The sequence below is a fragment of the Ciconia boyciana genome, chromosome 3 (assembly GCF_034638445.1).
Source record: "Ciconia boyciana chromosome 3, ASM3463844v1, whole genome shotgun sequence".
NCBI lineage: Eukaryota > Metazoa > Chordata > Aves > Ciconiiformes > Ciconiidae > Ciconia > Ciconia boyciana.
Genome location: NC_132936.1, coordinates 119818252 through 119838214, shown reverse-complemented (window position 1 = coordinate 119838214; position 19963 = coordinate 119818252). Strand labels below are relative to the sequence as shown.

At 37.0% G+C, this 19963-nt stretch overlaps 1 protein-coding gene across 3 annotated transcripts in view; it reads right to left on the bottom strand.

The window, feature by feature from the left end:
• Positions 1-19963, bottom strand: part of KIF16B (kinesin family member 16B) — a 147783-nt gene that overhangs the window by 91563 nt on the left and 36257 nt on the right. For 2 of the 3 annotated variants that reach the window (XM_072857419.1, XM_072857420.1), the window contains exon 12: positions 18047-18106. In XM_072857419.1, coding sequence (XP_072713520.1) covers positions 18047-18106 — 60 coding nt within the window. Of the gene's footprint in view, positions 1-957; positions 1054-18046; positions 18107-19963 lie in introns of all 3 variants that reach the window. The other variant, XM_072857417.1, reaches the window with a different exon arrangement.

Here is a 19963-nt window from a genome sequence, read left to right as displayed (position 1 = left end):
ATATGCTCAATTGACTTGAATTCTCTAAATTGCAGCATTTACAGTACAACGATTGAAAGCCAGGAGAAGAGACACAGGAAATGCCCATGTCCTTTAATTACATTTAATGAAACTACAGTTTATTTCACAATTTTAACAGTGAAATAAAAACAAACAAGTCATTCTAATTTGTAATAGCCAAATACAGTAATTTAACTGCTTTAAAGAACAGCATAAGGGAACGCCACATGCTTGAACTGTAATCGTAATAGAAGGATCTCAATTTTAATTAGAAACAATAATGAATCACATGTATAGATGCCAAACAAGATAAAAGCATTCGGGGGGGCGGGGGGGAAGGGAAGAGTAGGTCAAACAAATAAAGAGGATAAACACACATAAGATGGGGGGAAAGGACAAGATGACAAGAGTATAATCCCCAAAATATGCTCACGAGAAACATGTACTGTTTGTATCAAAGGGAAGTGTCCTTTAAAAAATTAATTAAATAAAAACAACCTATACTGTGAAATCTATAATCTGGCATCAGTCCCTAACACCAAGGCCAGAAGAAATATATCTAACGGAAGAAAAAAGAAAAAAAAAATCCTACCCAAAAACTTAAATCATATTTCGTAGCCAAGATAGACATTCCAAATATTGACTGAAGTGTAAAGTTCCCATTACATTTTTTATAAGTTCAGCTAAAATTGAATGGGAAAAAAACAGAAGGGGGGGAAACTCTTGCAATCTATGTAATCTAGACTACAGTATATTATGGCATTCTTGGCAGACTGCAGTTTTGCCAGATTTCAGTATTTTTTAAATTTAGGGCTCACTTAGGCAATGAGAGTAACTTAACACAGCTTTGCCAACTACTAACAGAAAATAACACTTCCTTTAAAGATACAAACCTGATGTATATTTTGGGAGAAAACGCAAAGCAGTCTACCCAAACCTCAAGAAGCAATCACTGACCTTTGCACTTTGCCGATTGATTTGAACCCTAACTTGGGTAGCTGTCATCTTTTTTGCATTCTCAGAAAAAACCTCCAGGGGACTACTTTTTGCCAGCTAATACAAAATAATAAAGAAGAAAGTCATGTTCACCAGAGGACGTATGACATTTGTTATATTTACACACTGTAAAAAATGAGGCAAGTTTTTCTTCTTCAGTGGCAAAGCTTTATGTTATTTTTATAATCCTACTGAGATTTGAAAACATTAGTGCACAAAGGCTGCGTATCATGGCAGCCTCGTCTCTCACCTGAATTCTCAGCGACTCCTGACAGGTCCTACTGCACCTCAAAATTACAGATCTAGTGGAGGTAATTCATCCCACTATGTAAATGAACTCAAAATAAAAGGTTAATGCACTGACATGGAGTACAATGTAGCACTTTTCAGTGACTTATCATGACTGGCAAGTAAATATCACCAACCGCAACAGATGGAGGGCAAATCCACTCTTTCAATCCTAAGCCTTTGAGGCAGCCAAGGCACTAAAAGTTTCATATTTTCAGCAGTTAAATAAGACCTCATAACAGGCCTAATTTTAACTATTTCAATAAAAAGCAGACTAGGTGTTTGAAATATTCATTTAAATGTTTAATTAACATAAACTGTCAGGAGTACGTTAAAATATCTTTTTAAAATGTTGCCAATCAGGACGATGTGACATTGAAGTCAGCTTGAATTTAACACGTACAATGTCCTTTCTTAATGAAAACCAGTTGGCAGGTGGATTAAGACCAAAAAGATCACTGGTAAACAAAAGCTTATGACCTCTCAATACTACTTGTTGAGTTCAGGACAAACTTCGATATTGCTTTACCAAAACCAATCTACGGCATTAAACATTTAAATATGTTATTTTAAAGAGAGAGAAAACTTTTAGATTTCCTATCTAAAGCAGCTTATACTTGGACAAAACTACAGAGATTTAAACATAAAACCAAATATAACCAAATTCTCTCCCAGGCATATTTCAATTAAGTGTCTTAATGAGTGTCTTAAATTCAGCTAATCAATTTAGGTCTTCGGAGACTGGCAACTTTAAAGGAAAACTGCCAAAAGAAAATTCCTCAGGAAGAAACCCACTCAGATTTCCCTGGGTTAGGGATACAACAAGATACCATTTCCCTGGGTTAAAGGAATCTTTAAGCTTAAAATCCTCCTTTGCCTTTCTGCTATGCTCCCTATATATGACCCTAACTCTGAAACCAATCAAGGTCCATCAGACCACGGCCTCCTTCCCTCCAGATCTCAGAACTCCATGTTGGATTTTGCAGCCATCTCTCCATTGACTGAAATCAGAGAAAGAAATAATGAGACACCACGATGTGATCACGTAATTAAAGACTGTGTGAACAGAGGTAAATGGCAGTGGGATTACTGTAATTCAGGTGGGCATTTAAACATCTACATTTCAGCTGCCCAAAAGTGTGACTTTATATTTGCCACATTATCAGTTGCATTTCTCAATAGAAAAAGTGTTCCTTGCAAACATTAAGTAAGTTGGTATATATAACCAAAAAGACAAATGGATCTGTGCTTTCCTATAGGGGCCAGTTAACAACTCAAATGAACACCACAAAACCGAAACTATATGTTCCTCTTCTTTAACACAGATAATTCTTGGTTATGTGATAGTCACTCTGCCTGAGTATAAGATTTATTGTTTTCTGCAAAATTCAGAGTGTCCCTGCAGCATGTAATCAGTAAATAAATGAATATTGCAGAGCAATTGCCATATCAATATTCCAAACCCTGGTTTCCTCAGAGTTCCCATTAAAAAGCTGTCACCACAGAAGCTGCAGAAGCACATATGAAAGGTGGATCCTGATGGAAAAAAAAAAAAACAACTAAGGACATGTCATTCCTTCATGCAAAACATAACCCGCAATTAGGTATCCTGATTTTTTTTTTTAAAAGCTTCTGGACAGCTTATCTTGCTCCTTAGAGCAATCAAGCTTCCCATAATGACTAGGGTATGAGATTTTGAATGGTTTCCCTTCACCAGAAATTCTTCTTCAAAACAAACAACCCCACATTCAACTGAAAAAAAAACCACCAGGAGAGACAAGTCTCTCCCAAGATTCAAAATACGGTATTTTCTTGATTCATGTCAGCACCCTTCTTGACCTACCATCACTTTGGCAAACCCTCGTGCTGACCATGCCACTATCCAAGTAGAGATATGATACTGTAGCCTGAACTCAAGAATGCAAATAAAGGAGGATTTTAACAAGTTTTTAAGGGGAGGTAATAAGCCCATTTCGCTCCTTGCAGCATCAGACTGCTTCTTCATGTAATTAACCACTGAGCACCTTTGGACAGCTACAAAATATGAGAAGTTAAAACACTGTTCTTTATGAAGAGTTTTGAAATGTAACCGGTCTCCACATTTGTTTCCTTATGCTGTGTGAACACAGCCACAAAATGAGAACTTGAGGGGAAATGAAAAACAATTGGAAACAAAATAATCTTCCAGTCTTCAACAATCAAAGACTTGGAGACGTGCTTATGCAAGAAGATACTTTTTAACAGAAATCTGCCATACAGAAAATCCAAGAATTCAATGAAACACATTCAGAACAAATCCTTCAGCAATAGTTTGTCCACATGCTGCAAACCAGACTTTTAAAGAAATTAAATGTAAATATTTAACTAAAGGCTCTACAGAAGTTGACATTTTGAAGACAGATAAGTCTTTAACCGGTCTGTTGCAGACTACTTGGTTTTAATTATGTCTTCTGGATTTACCTAAGGGTAAAAACTCCAGATGTAGAAACTGTGATATTCATGGATGAACTATTACTGGGTCAGAAGCTGCCCGAAATCGCAAATCTTTTGCTGAAAAAGTTCCTGCAAAACAATGAGACTTCTTTCACACAGAAGGAAGTTGTGCTGGGGAAAAGAAAAAATTAACTACCCCATAGCATTCTATCTAAACCCTGTGTTTTTAAGGTATAAACACAGCCAAATCCAACTGAAAACAAATGGGAATTAGGCACCTAAAATACTTTCAAGCACTAACTGATGTTTCAGTACCTAAAATAGGGACAACCTGAAACACTAGCACATTACCCTCCAACAAATAAAACTGAACCTGCACCCTCTTTAACAAGACTATTGGATGAGTCAACCACTGCTGACAAGATTTTTGATTTCCTTCTGGGAAGACTGGAGTGGAAAGAGAAGAATATTAAGTTATATTAGATTGTCAGGGCTGAGTATTCTCTATACTATATGTCTCAATAATGTCCTCATACTCAGAGGAGAAAATATATAAGTGTACCAGAAAAAAAATATTCTGCATAATAAAGCAATCTTGCTATGGCCCAACTGGAAAAACCAAGAACAGTGTCAGAAAAATGATTTGGAAACAACACAGATATGTTCACAGAGCTTTTAGCGTTTGCATTGATGGGTTAAACTATCCAGACTACACACTGAAGAGATGGAACAGACCTGCTCCTTACTTTTGAATGCTGCATTGCCGCCTGGAAGACAGGCAGACACTTCATCAACAGTTTTCCAGACAACTAGCATATACATAGTCATCCTGCCAATATTAGGAAATATTGGAAATGTATGCCAGGAAACATTAGAAATGCCAGCATCAGGAAAGTTATTGATACAATGGTGCAGAATGTAAAAAGATTTCTCAAAGTATAATATTATACAAAGAACTAAAAAAGGAACAAGGAACTTCCACTGCAAAGCACAAGAAAACATTTACTGTATAGGTGAGAGGAACAAGAGGTAGGAAAGGAGAAAAAAAAAAGATTTCAAAAGATTGTGAAATCTGGTTTGGGCTTACTAGTAATAATTCCTTAAAAGATGAAGGGGGAAGCAGAGTTGAGTATTTAGCTTGTTATGTTTTGGATGGGAACTGGTTATATGGACACCATTCTTGGTCTGCAGGCTGGCTCCCATACAAAATACTTATCACAAAGAGATCAGCCAAGACAAAACACTGAGCAGCAGCTGAAAGAAATTTGATTGTGTCCAATTGTGATTGACAAGACAATTCCAGGGGGGGGAAAAAAAATCTGTTCCAAGAAAACAACTTTGAAATATTTCAGATTCCCATTAAAGTGACAGCCTACACATTAACTAGGAAAAGCTGTTTCGTTCCATATTATATCAGTGAAGCTGCTCCTCTCCTTAGTGGATGTCTGTTAAACAAGCTTTTTTTGTATTCTATAAAGCTCCATATACCATATCAAATTTCTGTCCTATGTTTTACTATGTTCAGCTATGAACATAGTAAACAGGTATGATTTCTGGAACAACAAAATAAATTTTCAATCACCTGTCACAAAAGTAGTAGGTGCTATTTGGGAGGCAAGGGGAAGAGAGGAGGAAATATGGAACAGACCATCAGTGAGGACATGTATGCTTTATAATCTGTGGGCATGCCAAAGCTATGTTTTGTACTATCCGAGGACTTCAATACAATGCTTTTGAAAATTAAAAATATGCTCTTCCTTTATAAGCAATAAATTAATTATTTATATAATCATCAATTATGAAAGGGGATATTGATTCCCTCATGCATACGTATGTTAGATAAGGCACAAATTCCTATTATGTCTTCTCCTTCTAGTCAATGGGACAAAGAAATAACACCATCCTTGCTGGCTGCCAGAGACAGTTTCAGTACAATTAAAACAAAAAGTTTAGTACAATTAAGACACTTTAGTCTTCCAAGAGGAAGAAACTTCTACTATCCAAAGCCACAAAGACAACCACAACTGCGAAGAAACTTCCTAATCAGATTTTTCCCTGTCTCCTAGAGCATTAGACCACACCACCCTCGTCAATCAAGAAAAGCCACTGAAGAGTCGGCAACAACCAAGATCAGAAAACTGTTGTCTTTTTGTGAACAGCTTACTGTGAAAGTGCAGGTGCTCCAGCAGCAGCCCACACAGGCATCAATAGCACTCTGAAATGAATGTCAGTTAAAAAGGCAGATGCAGAACTGCTTAAATGAGCAACTGCTAAGATAGTGAAGCTAAAATGATGGAAAATTAATGATGCTATTCCTTTAAAGAATAAGGGAATTACAGAAGCAGTTCTTAGTTTCATAAGGTCAGCTTACCTTTTCCATTTTTCATTGTTCCTCTTTCCACCTCAAAACAGATTGCGACGTGCTCACCGCTGACATGCAGCTGTCTATTAATACACAGAAACCCTATTATTGTAGTGGCACCCCAAAGCACCACTATACTTAACGTGCTGCAAGGATTTCCATCAGAAGCCTTGGCAGATTCAAAGTAATTTTTCAGGAATATTGACCTTCGTTCCTGGAATTACAAGGACAAACTTAACAAGTCGCAGTGCCTGCTCCTTGACACTTTAGACCTTGTACAGACAGAACTACTATTGACATCTAAGAAAAATTCCCTGAATAGAATTGCAGGATTTGCCTAATTGTAAGTAGAGGTGCCTGTTCGGCTGCTCAAGCTTCCTGGACACTAGCTGTAAAATCCTGTTTTCCAGTGGCTTATAAAACTTAAACCATCAAAGCTGCCATTTTCCATGCTGGAGCATCTGCTGCAGGCTGGTTTCTGCCCCCACCAGCTTGGGTTTAAGGGAAAGCTATTCTTCTATTTCAAAAAATGAGGCAGACAGAGCATTTTGCTATGTCTCAAGCAGGGCAGGCTTCACCTCTTCACAGCTTCTTATGTGTGACCACACGAAGCATACATCAGTCTCAAAGGAAAAATAAGTCTACATATTTCAGTGTTGACATTCGGGGCAGAGAACAAGACTTTTGTTGCCATTAGTGATCCTTCCTAGCAGGAGGTACGATACTTTCCAGATAAGAGGCAGCAACCCTGCCCTCAGTATTCATCATGCTGGTATCTGAAAGGGGGAAAGGGCCTGGCTGGAAGAGAAAGAAATGGGTTATCTTAATTCATCCTCTTCTCCCATATGCATTACAATACAGTCTTTAATTACATGATCATATATTTTCTACAGGACCTGTGAATAATTCATTCCATAGACTGTACTTTGGGAATGAATCAAGAGAATGCAATGAACTAGACTATTATCTACAGGACTCCTACCTCATTTGTTGCTAAAGCTGGATGATGAACGAGTCATGGAATTGTAGAGGAAAAAAAACCTAGTTTCATAGCTAATACATTTATTCATTTTAAAAGCTATTTCCGTTTTTGTGTGTTTCTTGGGGGATGGGAGAATTAAGAAGTGTTTCACTTATCTGGAGTTCTGTTTTGTTTATTATTTCCCTAGAAATTCACCTCTACTTCTGTAGAGATGAATCTAAAGTAACAGATTACTTTAAATCTATTAGGCCCTTCCTCAGGGCCAAAACGTAACCCTCGCTATTGAAAGAAATTGAAAAAAGGAGTAGGACTATGCATACTAGTAAGCAACAACTATCAAGGAGAAAAAAGAGACTTTGGGACTAGCAACACAATAGCATTGCAGAGGAAGATGCATAGGCTTGGTTGCCGTCACACTCCTGTCCCTCACAGCGCAGCTACTGAGGTACAGAGTGAATTAATCTGAAGAGACACATGGCAGTCAGAAAATGGACCTGCCCTTTCCTTTGTTCAGGAACACAGCCTGATTGCAACAGTGGCAGATTTGTGCTGCCATCTGTGTTCGAGACATCTCTTAGTGGATTTCATTAAAAATATCATCTCTGTAGTTGGGAAGAACAAAGAACAAGCACATCACTCCGGCGGCACTTCTACCACAGTATGGCTGTATGAATCGAGGCTATGCTCAGTTGCCAATTAAGACATTAAGTCAGGTGCACAACAGTACCATGTACTCAAAGCTATCAGAATCATGCAGTAATAAACTCCTAAGTACACTGCTAAAAACACCAGCAGAATAAAATGGTTCTAGTATTTCATATCCAATACACATTGCCATTAGAAACAGTTCCTTTGTGAGGGACTCAGGATAAATTTATGTTTTTCATCTAAAATGTTGATGTTGGAATGCTTCTTTACCCTCCCACAACCAAGTCCAACGAGGAATTTACATTCTGTCTTTTCTCCTTCTCACTACTTCTGTGCTGATCCGTTAGAATAAACAGCTTTCAGAGTATATTTCTTCTTTTTTCTACAGGCTAAATCAGGGGCTTCCACTGCTTTCAATTTAGCTCCCCTTCCTGCCACAAGAAAATTAATAGAAAAGCAGACCAAATGCCCAGGAGGAATTGTTGAACAAGTGGCATCTGAGCTGTAGAAAGGATTTCAAAAGCAACTCACTCTGTCTGACTCCCTCTCATTTGAAAACCGCCTACAAGCCCTAGGGATGGATTAAAGCTAAGCATGGCCTGGATAATCTACAAATGCAGGGCCCTAGTTGTAAGGAGGACGGCAGCGAAATACTTGGGAGTATGGTTATTCCTAGAAACCGGAGGGCCTCTTTTGGAATGCACAGCCTGGATCAACCAAACTATTCAACCCTGCCTTAATCCGTGGCTCAGAAATGGCGGCCCCTGACCGTGCTTCTCTGATGGTCCAGGTGGTTTAAAGTAGGAAAAAACAGTTTAAAACCAAAATAAAAAACAATCAGTAGCATTAAGCATCTCTTGATTGCGACCTTCTAGCAGAAACTGAAAGCTGAAGGTGGTCAGGCCACCGCAGAGGCATCGCAAGCAGGTAAAGAGACTGCAAGAGAGAACAGAGGTTTCTTAATAAGATGAACACAGGTGGCAGAGACAGACTTGAAATCAGACAACTATTTCTTTTGAAACCTACTTTTGACTGCTGCACTTAGTGTTCCCCAGGTGGCTGGGACCCTTTCAATACTGTTTCTATTAGGGAAAGAGCTACAGCAGATCAGTAGCACCAGTTCCCAATTTTGTATTTTTTCTTCCTCTGACAACAGCAAGCCAATGCTGAGAGTGGACAAAGCACTGAAAAAAATCACTGGTGAGTGAAGAGCAATGAGAGCTGCTCTCCTGCAGAAAGAGTAATGTGTATCTCAGGACAACCCATATAACCCCTTAAAAAGTTTCTGGTTTTTTTCTTTTATCAAAAATTCTCTCTACTGTATTTTCTTTCTTCTCAGCCTGCACTGACCTAGGCATACTTACCAGACTGAAGCAAGGGGGATGATCAGTTAAAGTAATAATCATCATTTAATAATGGCATCTGTTCAGTAATATAGTATGAAAAAACATCTATTTAAGGTAAAACGCATCATGTTTGGATGATCTCTGTCCAAACTCAAATTCCAAAGCAGAAATCTGTATGCTGGCCAATAGCATAAAGATCCTGGGATGTAAATACATTCATTTTATCTTAATGACAAAAAAAAAAAAAAAAAAGGGAGGGGGTGGCAGTGTGGGGAGATGTAATGCTACGTTTTCATGTCCCAGCTTCTGAACCAATCCCCAAAGAATAAAACGTCCATCTGTAGAGGCATTGGAGGAGGGAAGCGATGTGACATTTAGTAATGACAATTTATCCCAACTTTAAATCTCACAACCGGAATAGGTGATTTTTATAGACTACAACCACTGCTAGTAACTGCTACACTTGGGAAATAAATAAATAATGCACAAGGCCAGGTATAAGAAAACAAACCCTAATGAAAACTGAGAGCTAAACTAGGTATTACTTGTCATCACTCAGGAGTTGTGGGTAAATACTGTACAAGGATTGAGAACAGTAAACATTCCCTTGTTGCCAGACAACTTTCTCAAAGATGAAAAAAACCCAAATTTATTAAATTTTAATGTACTGAAATTCAATTATAAACCTACAGAAGTGATAAATGAAGAGAAAAATGTTAAAAGAAACAGTTATAAATAGAAGCTCCATATCATTGCCACTGGCTTTTCAACTGCAAGATCCATTAAAAGAGGAAGCAAATAGCAGAAGTGGCCTGGTGAAAGATCTGTATGTCCAAAAGCCTGTTTGCTTTCTCAATTATACTACCTGGTCAAATAAAAGATACTACCTCTCTCAGAAACTGTTCTTTTATATCCCTAAAATATAAGAGCTATAACAAAGTTAAGAAAATAAATACGTTTTAAAGGCTTTAGCTAAAGTAATTTGTCAAACATTCTAGATACACAGTAATTTAAAAAAGAGAGTTGAAAAATGTACTGACAAATAATTGCAATAATTCTGAATGTACATAATCACTTTACAGTGCATGCCACCTGTGAATTGCTGTGCAGAAGCACTTCCTTCAAAACAGTTACTCAGGTTCTTCGGGAGTTACTCCTAAACCAATGTTTCGGCATTCTCATAACTGTATTTTAGTAGATCCAAGCAGCAATGAAAGTCAAGATATTGCAAATCATTTTGCCTTAAAATATCTGAATTAAATCTGAATTAAGCATGCAGAAAAACCTGATTTTTGTATCTGCAGTGACATCTAGTGCATGAAACCAAAACCACATTTATACAGGCTTCTAGAGAAAGAGAAGTTATTATCATTTATTGTGTGATTTCTGACTGAGATAGACAAGAATAATTAACATCAGCACTTTTAAAACTTTCTTAGTATCTTGTCTTCTGCACAACATTCACAAGCCAGCTGAAGGGAATCCTATTAAGCATATGTTAGTAATAGACTACTTAATTCAAAGGTGCATTTTTCCCTTCCATACAAATTCAGTTTGATAAATGTACATATATTACATAATTATTGGAGGGCAAATAATTGTTGAGAAAGCAAACAACCCTAGGAACAGAGTTGTTTTTCTATTTATCAACTTTTCTAAAAGAAAACAAATTTAGCAGTAACATCAGACTTAAATTCTTTCTGCCAGTTCCATAGATATGCTATCCTATTTTAATTTTGCAGTGTTTTTTAAGCCTCTTCCTTAAAAATTCAAGCAGAAGACATAGCTTGTAGAAAGGAAACAAAAACTGGAAGCACGCAAAGAGTGTTGTCTAATACAAATAACAAACAGAAGAAGTTATAAAATAACAAATAAAATTTCTTCAAATGTAAGTGCAGATTTGTCTCCCATTAAAAGGACAGTTATGCTTCAAACACAGCCAACAGACATTCTAACCAAAATGCAACACCAACATGTCTATCTAGCAACAATTTTACAAAAATGATTCACTTACTGAAATGTGAAAAATCCTTAGAAACAAGTGTTATTCCTGCCAAACATACAAACAAACACATATGCCAAAGCTGAAAGTGAACAGTTTAAATACAGCATCGTGCATACATTGTTTTGTATATTGTCATGGTCTCACCCGGTAGGCAGCTAAACACCACACAGCCATTCGCTCACTCCCCCCAAAGTGGGATGAGGGAAAGAATTGGAAAAAAGGTAAAAGTCATGGGTTCAGATAAAGACAATTTAATAAGACAGAAAAGGAAGGGAAAATGTAATAATAATGACAAAAGAATACACAAAACAAGTGATGCACAATGCAATCCCTCACCACCCGCTGACCAATATGCTTAGCCAGTTCCCAACCAGCAGCCATGCTCCCCCCCGGCCAACCTCCCCAGTTTTTCTGTTCAGCATTACACCATATGGTGTGGAATATCCCTTTGGCCAGTTGGGGTCAGCTGTCCCGGCTGTGTCCCCTTCCAGCTTCTCGTGCACCCCCAGCCTCCTCGCTGGCAGGGCAGTAAGAGAAGCTGAGAAGTCCCTGACTTAGTGTAAGCACTGCTCAGCAGTAACTAAACCATCAGTGTGTTATCAACATTATTCCCATACTAAACCCAAAACACAGCACTATACCAGCTACTAGGAAGAAAATTAACTCTATCCCAGCCAAAACCAGGACATATATAAATGCACACCATTCCTGTAACTCTCTTTTTTTTTTTCATTCAACCTGTAGATACAACCATTTTAGGACCTGTGTTCCAAAGGCATGTGTCCAGAAGTCTCCAAAAGTCATAGGTCCTTTTTAAAGGCAGGATTAAAGCCTATATTGGTGTCTTTTGTAAAAACTTCATAATACGCAACTTTCCAATACCCAACTTACCCGATGATAAAATGATTAAAGTGATACAAGTAATTACAAATATCAAGCTGTAGTTTTTTGTTCATCACATAATTTTATATCTATGAAACGTATATACATCTAAATAATAAAACAGCTATTCATTAGTGATCTAGGACAACTACATTATGCATTTGGTTCCTAACGTTCTACCAATCTTCCTATGGAATAGGTACAAAACCCACAAGATTTTATTGGTTGCTGAAGGCATTGAATGGGGAAGTGTCACAACTACAGGTTTTTGGACAAGAAGCACATGCCATGACTAATGAACTATCATCATTACTAGTGATGTGGTAAGTACTTTTAAACTACAGTTTGTTCCTCAGGAACCCAAGAGCTTGCACAGCTTCTCTACACTACAGCCATCAAAAAGTGGATTTAATAGACACAAGAATTTTATGTGAAAGTAGCAGGTGTTAACTGAGAGCACTTTTCACCAGAGGACTGAGCATGTTAAAACAAAGACATGAAAGAATGAAGAAAACAAATGCTCTTTGAAGGGCAAAGTACTAGGGTAGAACACAAAACAAGTGAGGAGAGGAAAAGGAGCCAAGCCAGACAAGGTTAATAGGCAGTAACAAAAAGGCATAAAACAGGAAAATGGTGATGTATGCCCAGCTTTACAGGCAAAAGAACTGAGGTAAAGGTGTATAAATACCATTCAGCAACTGTGGTTTAAAGATTATCTGGAAATGCAAATAAATGTAGACTAATGCAGCATTTGTATAGAACACAACAAACTGCTCTTGACAGGGTTCACTACGGTATACAAGCCAGCATGGAAAGGAAATGATTAGAATCAAAATCTGTTAGCTTCTGCCACCCTAATCAGCACCTCTTAAATAGCAACACAATTACTTTGAGTTTTGGTCTCCTAGTATCTTTGCTGGGTATAGCCAAGATTCATAAAGAAAGGAAATTCTTCTGTTTAGATGAGTATGTCTACCAAAATAACTGTTTGGTATTAGTCTGTATTTATTCACCATGGCAAATTAAGAGTATTTCATCTCCCCCAAAAAACATGCATGATATAAAGAAAAAGGTATATGCTAATGCTTACAGATAGACATACTAGCAACAGTCTTCTTCCCCAGGCAGGAACAACCATTGTTAAGCCATAAAAATGTACTATTAACCAGAACTCAACTGAAGGGCATGGAAAAGAAAAAAATCAAATCAACAGCGTTCAATAACATATTTACACAACATGTGGTAAAGTACTGCAGCAGAATTAGTATTATTGATGAAAGTGAGGCTGTATCACTAAATCAACAGGACAAAGCCAGTTGAAGCAGCTACTAGTTAAACTATTGATCATGAGAATTAGACACACAGACACAAAAAAAAGACCCTGTCCTTTAATAGACTCTGGGAAGACAGATCTCTCTGCATTCTTTGACATCAGTTGAGCTCTGCCACACAAAGCTAATGACATGATTATAATCAAACAACAGAATAATGAAACAAAAGGTAACTCTAAATCTACTTAAAACTTAAAAAAAAAAGCATCTAAATACCTTAATACTAGGTACAAATTACATACATCAAAGGAAGCAAAAGCTAAAAGTCAAAGAAATTTCTACATAAACAGTAAAAGCAGAGAAGAAATTTAAAAGACAGTTGGGAAGAAAAAACAGCAGAGAATTATATAAAGGAGTACACATTTTAAAAAGATTAATATAAAAGCTGCTAAAGGTTAGAGAAAGAAATTGGAACATGCACAAAAGATGACAAAAATAAGATGCCAGTAAAAGAAAAAGATCTCTGGGAGAATGACAACACATGCAGTCAAATATAGCAGCCACATCAAAAGAAGTTTTGTACCAATTAAAGCCTCAAAGAAAGAGAAAAATCGAAAGTTGGATAGGTTACCCTAACATCTTAGAAAGCATCCAAAGAAATTACAGACCCCAGGACTGATCTTTAACAGAACAATACAAAAAGAACTAAACTAAGGAAGAGAGCAAACAGTTTTTCTTCCCTCCTCCTCTTCCTTTTGGGGATGTGTACAGAAGAACGTTAACAGAAGGGGAAAAAAAAAATCCATAGAAAGATTCAATGTGAGTGAGATGAAAGCAAAATCCTAGAGTTAAATAAGTGCTGAGGTTGCAAGACACCTGAAGATAGAGAAGCAACGTAAAGCAGTGCTGCTTTGTAAAGTGCAATTCTTTTGACAGCTGGTGACATTTGAGGAAATAACCCAAAGCCTGTGTGCTTCAAAGCAAACTCTATCGCTTTGGTTTTCAATGCAGTATTTTACCCAATGCTGAAGCATCATTCCACACATTTGTTAAGTTTATTAAGCATTAAAATATCCTCCCTTCAATTAAAAAGAAGGACAAGGGACAGATTGTAGGACTAGGTTAGTAAGGTTAGAGTGTCATGGTGTATTATAGCAAGGAGGTCAAGGATGAAAACAAACATCATCACTGGAAACAACACTTGTCACTTCAGACAGATTAACAATGCCAAGAAGCTGCCATACTATGCAGTAAAGGATACTTCATATGGAGTCAGCACAACTTTAAAACCCTGATGTATGCAGTATCCTAATCTTTGCATATGGAAAACAGCAGGATTTGGGCTTTAGGCATAAGTTGACAATAATTCAGACTCCAGAGGAACCCAGACAGTCGCCCTGCAAAAGGGCTTCTTCCAAATGCACGAAAAAAAGAGAGCATACTATCAATACTACCATCACCAGTCCAAGACATGTCCCATCTGACAACAGCATATATGAAGGATTATACATGTTCACAGCTGATAAAAAATGCCATCCAGCTATACAGACTCTGCACCAAATCCAGAACTGACAACATTTAGAGACAGGATAGTTGAACATACTCAGTCTGAAGATGCACACTGTGATGGAAAACCGTAACTTTGGGCGAACTACATAGAGACAAACATCAAAGGGGACAAAAGCTACAAGCAGAAATAAGGAAGAATACTGGGATGTATGTGTCAGCTGCACACATGGCACTGTGCCAACTGAAATAATTGAATTTTAAGCTGCCAAATACTTTTTATCAAAAACTTGCCTTCACACGGTATTCTTCCTCAGTATTTTCTAGCTGGAGAGGATTTTCCATTCTCTATGAATTATTTTCAAGGTAGCATTTAGATGTCACTGGTCTAATTTAAAACAAGGTTCAAAATAACTGGCAAGGGTGAACAAGTTTGAGGAACATCTTCCCTGCAAAACAGTATGCATCACTTCTTTGTCAGGTCTGATGAAAGCACTGTATTCAGTAAAAGCTAGGTAACTTTTTCCAGCAATATCTGTTGATCTCATAGAAGACACCAGCATGCCCTATGAATCTGGCTTCCTGTATTTTACAAGGCTTATGCAAAATCCTTTCAATTATTTTGGATTTAAACATTAACAGATTTTCCCATCAGCCTGTGAGAACAATTCAAAACCATGTGAACTCTGATATTTAGAACTTAGTATGAAAAAGCATAACTACATATAATAGAGTAGGAAATCCCATTCAGCCACTAGCAAGCGCACTTGCATCTGGCAGGCATATATGAACAGGTAATAGATAGCTGTTTACATCAATTTTCAAAATCAACTGCCTAAAAGATTTGGAGCAAAAGGTGTTCGGGACTGAAAGGCAAAAGGTTTTTAATTCTCCAAGCCTGCTGCAGGGCAGGAACTGAAAGGCAGCAACTATCTCAGGACTGCAAACCCAAGGGGAGGCAAGGGGAAGTGGGTTTTAAACGTAAATAGAAACATGAAGTTCTAAGTACCTTAATGAAGAATGTCCTGAAAGTTACTGGATTATGGTGCATAAAAAGTTGCAGTTGTGACTGCAGTGAGGTGGGCATACGAAGAAAAATCTCATTTCTCAAAGGGTGCCAAGACATTCTAGTTTTGCAAATGAACAGTGTCTTTGTGTGCAAGAGAGGGTACATTAACAACAAAACAAAAAAGCCAGTGAACTTATAGGGAGTCCATTACAAGAAACACTGTTGCTCTCTATAGTTTAAAATCTGCTTTCCAGCGACTGAGCCTGGCAAACTTCCAAAAAGCCCAGTTTCACTCATACGCAGATAGTGATTTCGGGAATCGTTAAACAAGACATGAATAAAAATATGGATAGCTTCAGTAAAACGGTGTAAAATAAAACAGTACAACCCAGAAATTTTTGCAGATTTTCAGGTTTTTGGGGCCAAGAAAGTTTTATCAACTGCCTTTAACCCAAAAGTGAAATATAATCTATGTTCATGTACTCAAATATCAGCATATAAAAGTGCAAAATACAGAAGCTGTAGGAATTAAACTAACAAGAGCTCAGTACCAGAAAAGTAGAATTACAGCTTCTGTCCTTAAGTCCTTTATATTCAGCTATTTAACAAATGCAGCTTTCCCTTGTTTATAGAAATTGTCCAGTTAACACCTCCTACAATTCTGTAATTTCTGGGCAAGAATCAGTGCATTTCCAACATAAAGCTTTAAAAACTTCCCATATGCTACATCATGTTCACTTTCACAAGTGACCAAAATTCAAAAATTCTCCATGTAACAATCAACTCCCCAATCCAGCCGCAAGTAAAGAGAGTATTAATAAAGTTCTATGTACATATAGGTGCTTCAAAATAACCAAACAACACAGAAATAATGTAAAATTGGACCCAAAACATCTCTGAGGAATATGCAAATGGTAATTCCCAGTTCAGTATCTGGACAGACATTAAACAGTCCATTCTGTCACACCATCTGCTAGGCAGTTACCAACCCTGCTCTGTTCTCTATGCTATTTGTGCTTTATTTTTATTTTTAAGCATGGAGCCATTCAAATTATTTGGAACTTAGGTAAAAGACATGGTGATGAACTTAAAAAAAAATTAAAGGCATCAAAAAGTGATACACAGCAAAAAATGAACTACAAAAATAGAGTTTCAGGTCAATGATAAGGAGAATTTAAAAATTAACTTCTAAATGCTTGCTTGAATTGCACTCTAAACAAGTTTATGTTCAGCATATACAGCAAATCATGAAAGCTTAAGCTTTGTTTTCAAAGTTTTTATTTAACAGAATAATTAAAACATTTGGCAAAAAAATGTTAGTCTACATTATGGAAAAGAAATTGTAGGAATTATTGCTCTGTGTGCGTACATGCGCATATGTGTGCTTATATGGAATCATAAAATAGCCCTTTAAAATATCACCTCAGACTATCAGCTTAATCACGAGCCAAATGCCAACATAAAATCTTACCAGTACAACTAGACAGCAGGAAAGCAAAGATATATGCAGAGAACACAAAAGTCTCAGTCTACATCATGCAAAAAACATTATGGAAATCACCAAGTTGCCCTCTTGGATCTGTACTAAATCTACAAAATACAAGAGAGCACTGTGTGGATTTAACTGCTCCAGAAGCAATCTGAAGTCATATAAAGAGTGCAATGCAGGCCATCTGACGTGAACCAGTTGCAAAAATCCTGTGCTTGGGACTCCAGAGCATGCTTAGGTCAGATACATCTGTTTGGTTTGATGAAGACCTGCTGGAGGAGATTCAGCTGCAGAAATCCCACTGAAGGTTGTTTTTCAAGTATACAAGCCATTTCTGACCAAAACATGAATCTGAAGGCCAATGCAAAAATCTGTATCCACTAGACACCGCATTCACTGAGATACCCAATGTAACATAAAAGGTGATTATTCACAGGTCTTGATACAACACAAACACCAAAGGGATGAGGGATCCACTTGTGCTTGCCCCAGTTTTCTTCATTTGCAACTCAATAAAAACATTCAGTATTTTAAAGATTTGTAAGAGAGAAGCTGTTCTGCACTGAGGTCGCTATGCTGAAGAAAATAAAGAGTTGTGCTCATTTTTATTAATAATTATTTAAAATCTTGTTCAAAAATACCACTGTGCCTGAATATTTAGTCTTAAAACCTCAAAAACTAATTATTTTGAATAAGCCAAAACAAGACTAAGAAAGCTGTGTTATTAAAAAAAAGCCAAAGGAGGTAACTTAGAACAGGAACTTTTTTTGAAGGAAAAACTCTAAGACTAGTTTAAATGCCAAGTTGAAAATTCATTTATTTTCCTTACTTTCAGAATATCTTGTGTTTCATTCCACTTGTTTGTCCACTCTTTGGTCAGTTCTTGTACCTATAAAAGAAAACAAATATTGTAAAAAAAAAATCACGTCTCTTCTAAAGTCCTTGATAACGCATTCTCAGAGAAGTACTAAATATTTGTGCCATTCTTTATGAAGTTTAATACTTAAACGTTTAGAAGAACACCATTGCTCCTGCAATAAGTGGCCATACCTACAATTTCTCTCTCTCAAAAAGGAAAAATCACAAAATTCTCATTTATAGTATAAAATGAAACAAAGGACAGGGATAGCCACTTCAAATAATGGCAGGCATTTTCAAAGAAATGGAATAATTCCATAAAGTGCTTCATCAGTCCTACAAAGTCTACTGCCACAGATTGAACCCGTAGCTGTAACAAGATGACAGCTCCTTTCCTACAGTGCAGGTAGGCATGTTCAGGCTAAAATACCCTCCAGAAATTGCAGAGGATGGCAGGCAGAGGAAGAAGCAGACAGGCAGCCTTCAAGAGAGAATCAAAGCAAAGTTTGCTGCAACTTAGAAATCACACACTTGGTTGAAATCAGCACCAGAAGTGAGAAGCTGCTTGCAAAGGCATTACAGACAGGGAAAGCACTGGGTATGAGCACTTAGGTCTTCTCCTGCTTTTCCTACTCATCCAGTTGTCCATCTCATAAGTTAACTTTCATAGCTCCCATACCAGTAAAGGCTCTTTTCATTTCAGAGCCTTTCAGACTTTTTAGAAAGCAGGGCATAGAGGTGCTTCAGGCAGATCTGCCTCAAAGCTCTGGCTGACTTGGAATCATAATCACATGAAATAGAATATATATGTAGACACTTTCATTTTTTTAAATCATCAGATTTCTGTGCAGGAATTAAATACATAGACTTTTAAAAACATACACAATCTTTTATTATTTGAATTCACTTCAACTGCAGAACTCTCAAAAAAAACAAAAACAAAAAAAAAACAAAAAAAAACCCCACCACCACAGCTATGTCCCTTTATTACTTTACATATAAAGCCACTGTAGGAAGAAAAAAAAAAGGTCGTCAATGCAGTTCCTCCAAACGTCTCCACATTTGCTCCACATTGCAGATTAGCTGCAAATTAATCAATGGGAACTAAGGAAGGTTCTCTCACCTCTACCTGTATCTCAAGATTTCAACAGAGAAAAGTAAATACACCTTTCAATGCATCATATCAGTCCTAGTGCTGCTAATCAGAATGTTAAAACAAAAAAAAATTGAAAAGATTAAAGAATAACATGAAGGAGGTACATCATAAGTCTATTCACCATACCAGAACAATGTCTTTTCCTCAGAAATCATTTAAACATTGTTCTTACATAAGGACAAATCAACTCATTAAAGAAAGCTACCATATATTTGTCAGATAATTTAAATATGGTGATAAAGTCTTTAGATCTGTATAAACAAATTAATTATTGCAGTCATTCCATTATTAAAAAAAGCTATAAACACTGCAATATCTACTAAGACTTTTCAGTAATTATGTCTATTGTAATTATCATGAATAGTAATCACATAACCTTCTAATGAGGCTGAGAAATGATAATAAAATATGCTCAATATACTCCCCACACAGAAGGGGCCAACACTTCTGAGCAGGACAAGCAGTGATTACTGTCAGAGCATGAATAACATACTCTAATTAGCATATAGTCAGCAGTTTATATTACTCAGCTACTCTTAGATAAAAGCTTTAAGTTTGTGCACAAAATAAAAACAGACTACACGTACTAACAATATTATCATTCATCTCTGATTCAGCTAAAAATTTTGTAAAACCTAGTATGAATATGAAAAAAAATAGTTTGCAACTGAAGGCTCATACGACGGTTATGCAGGTCCTACTTTAATTATTGTATACACCACAGTAAAGACT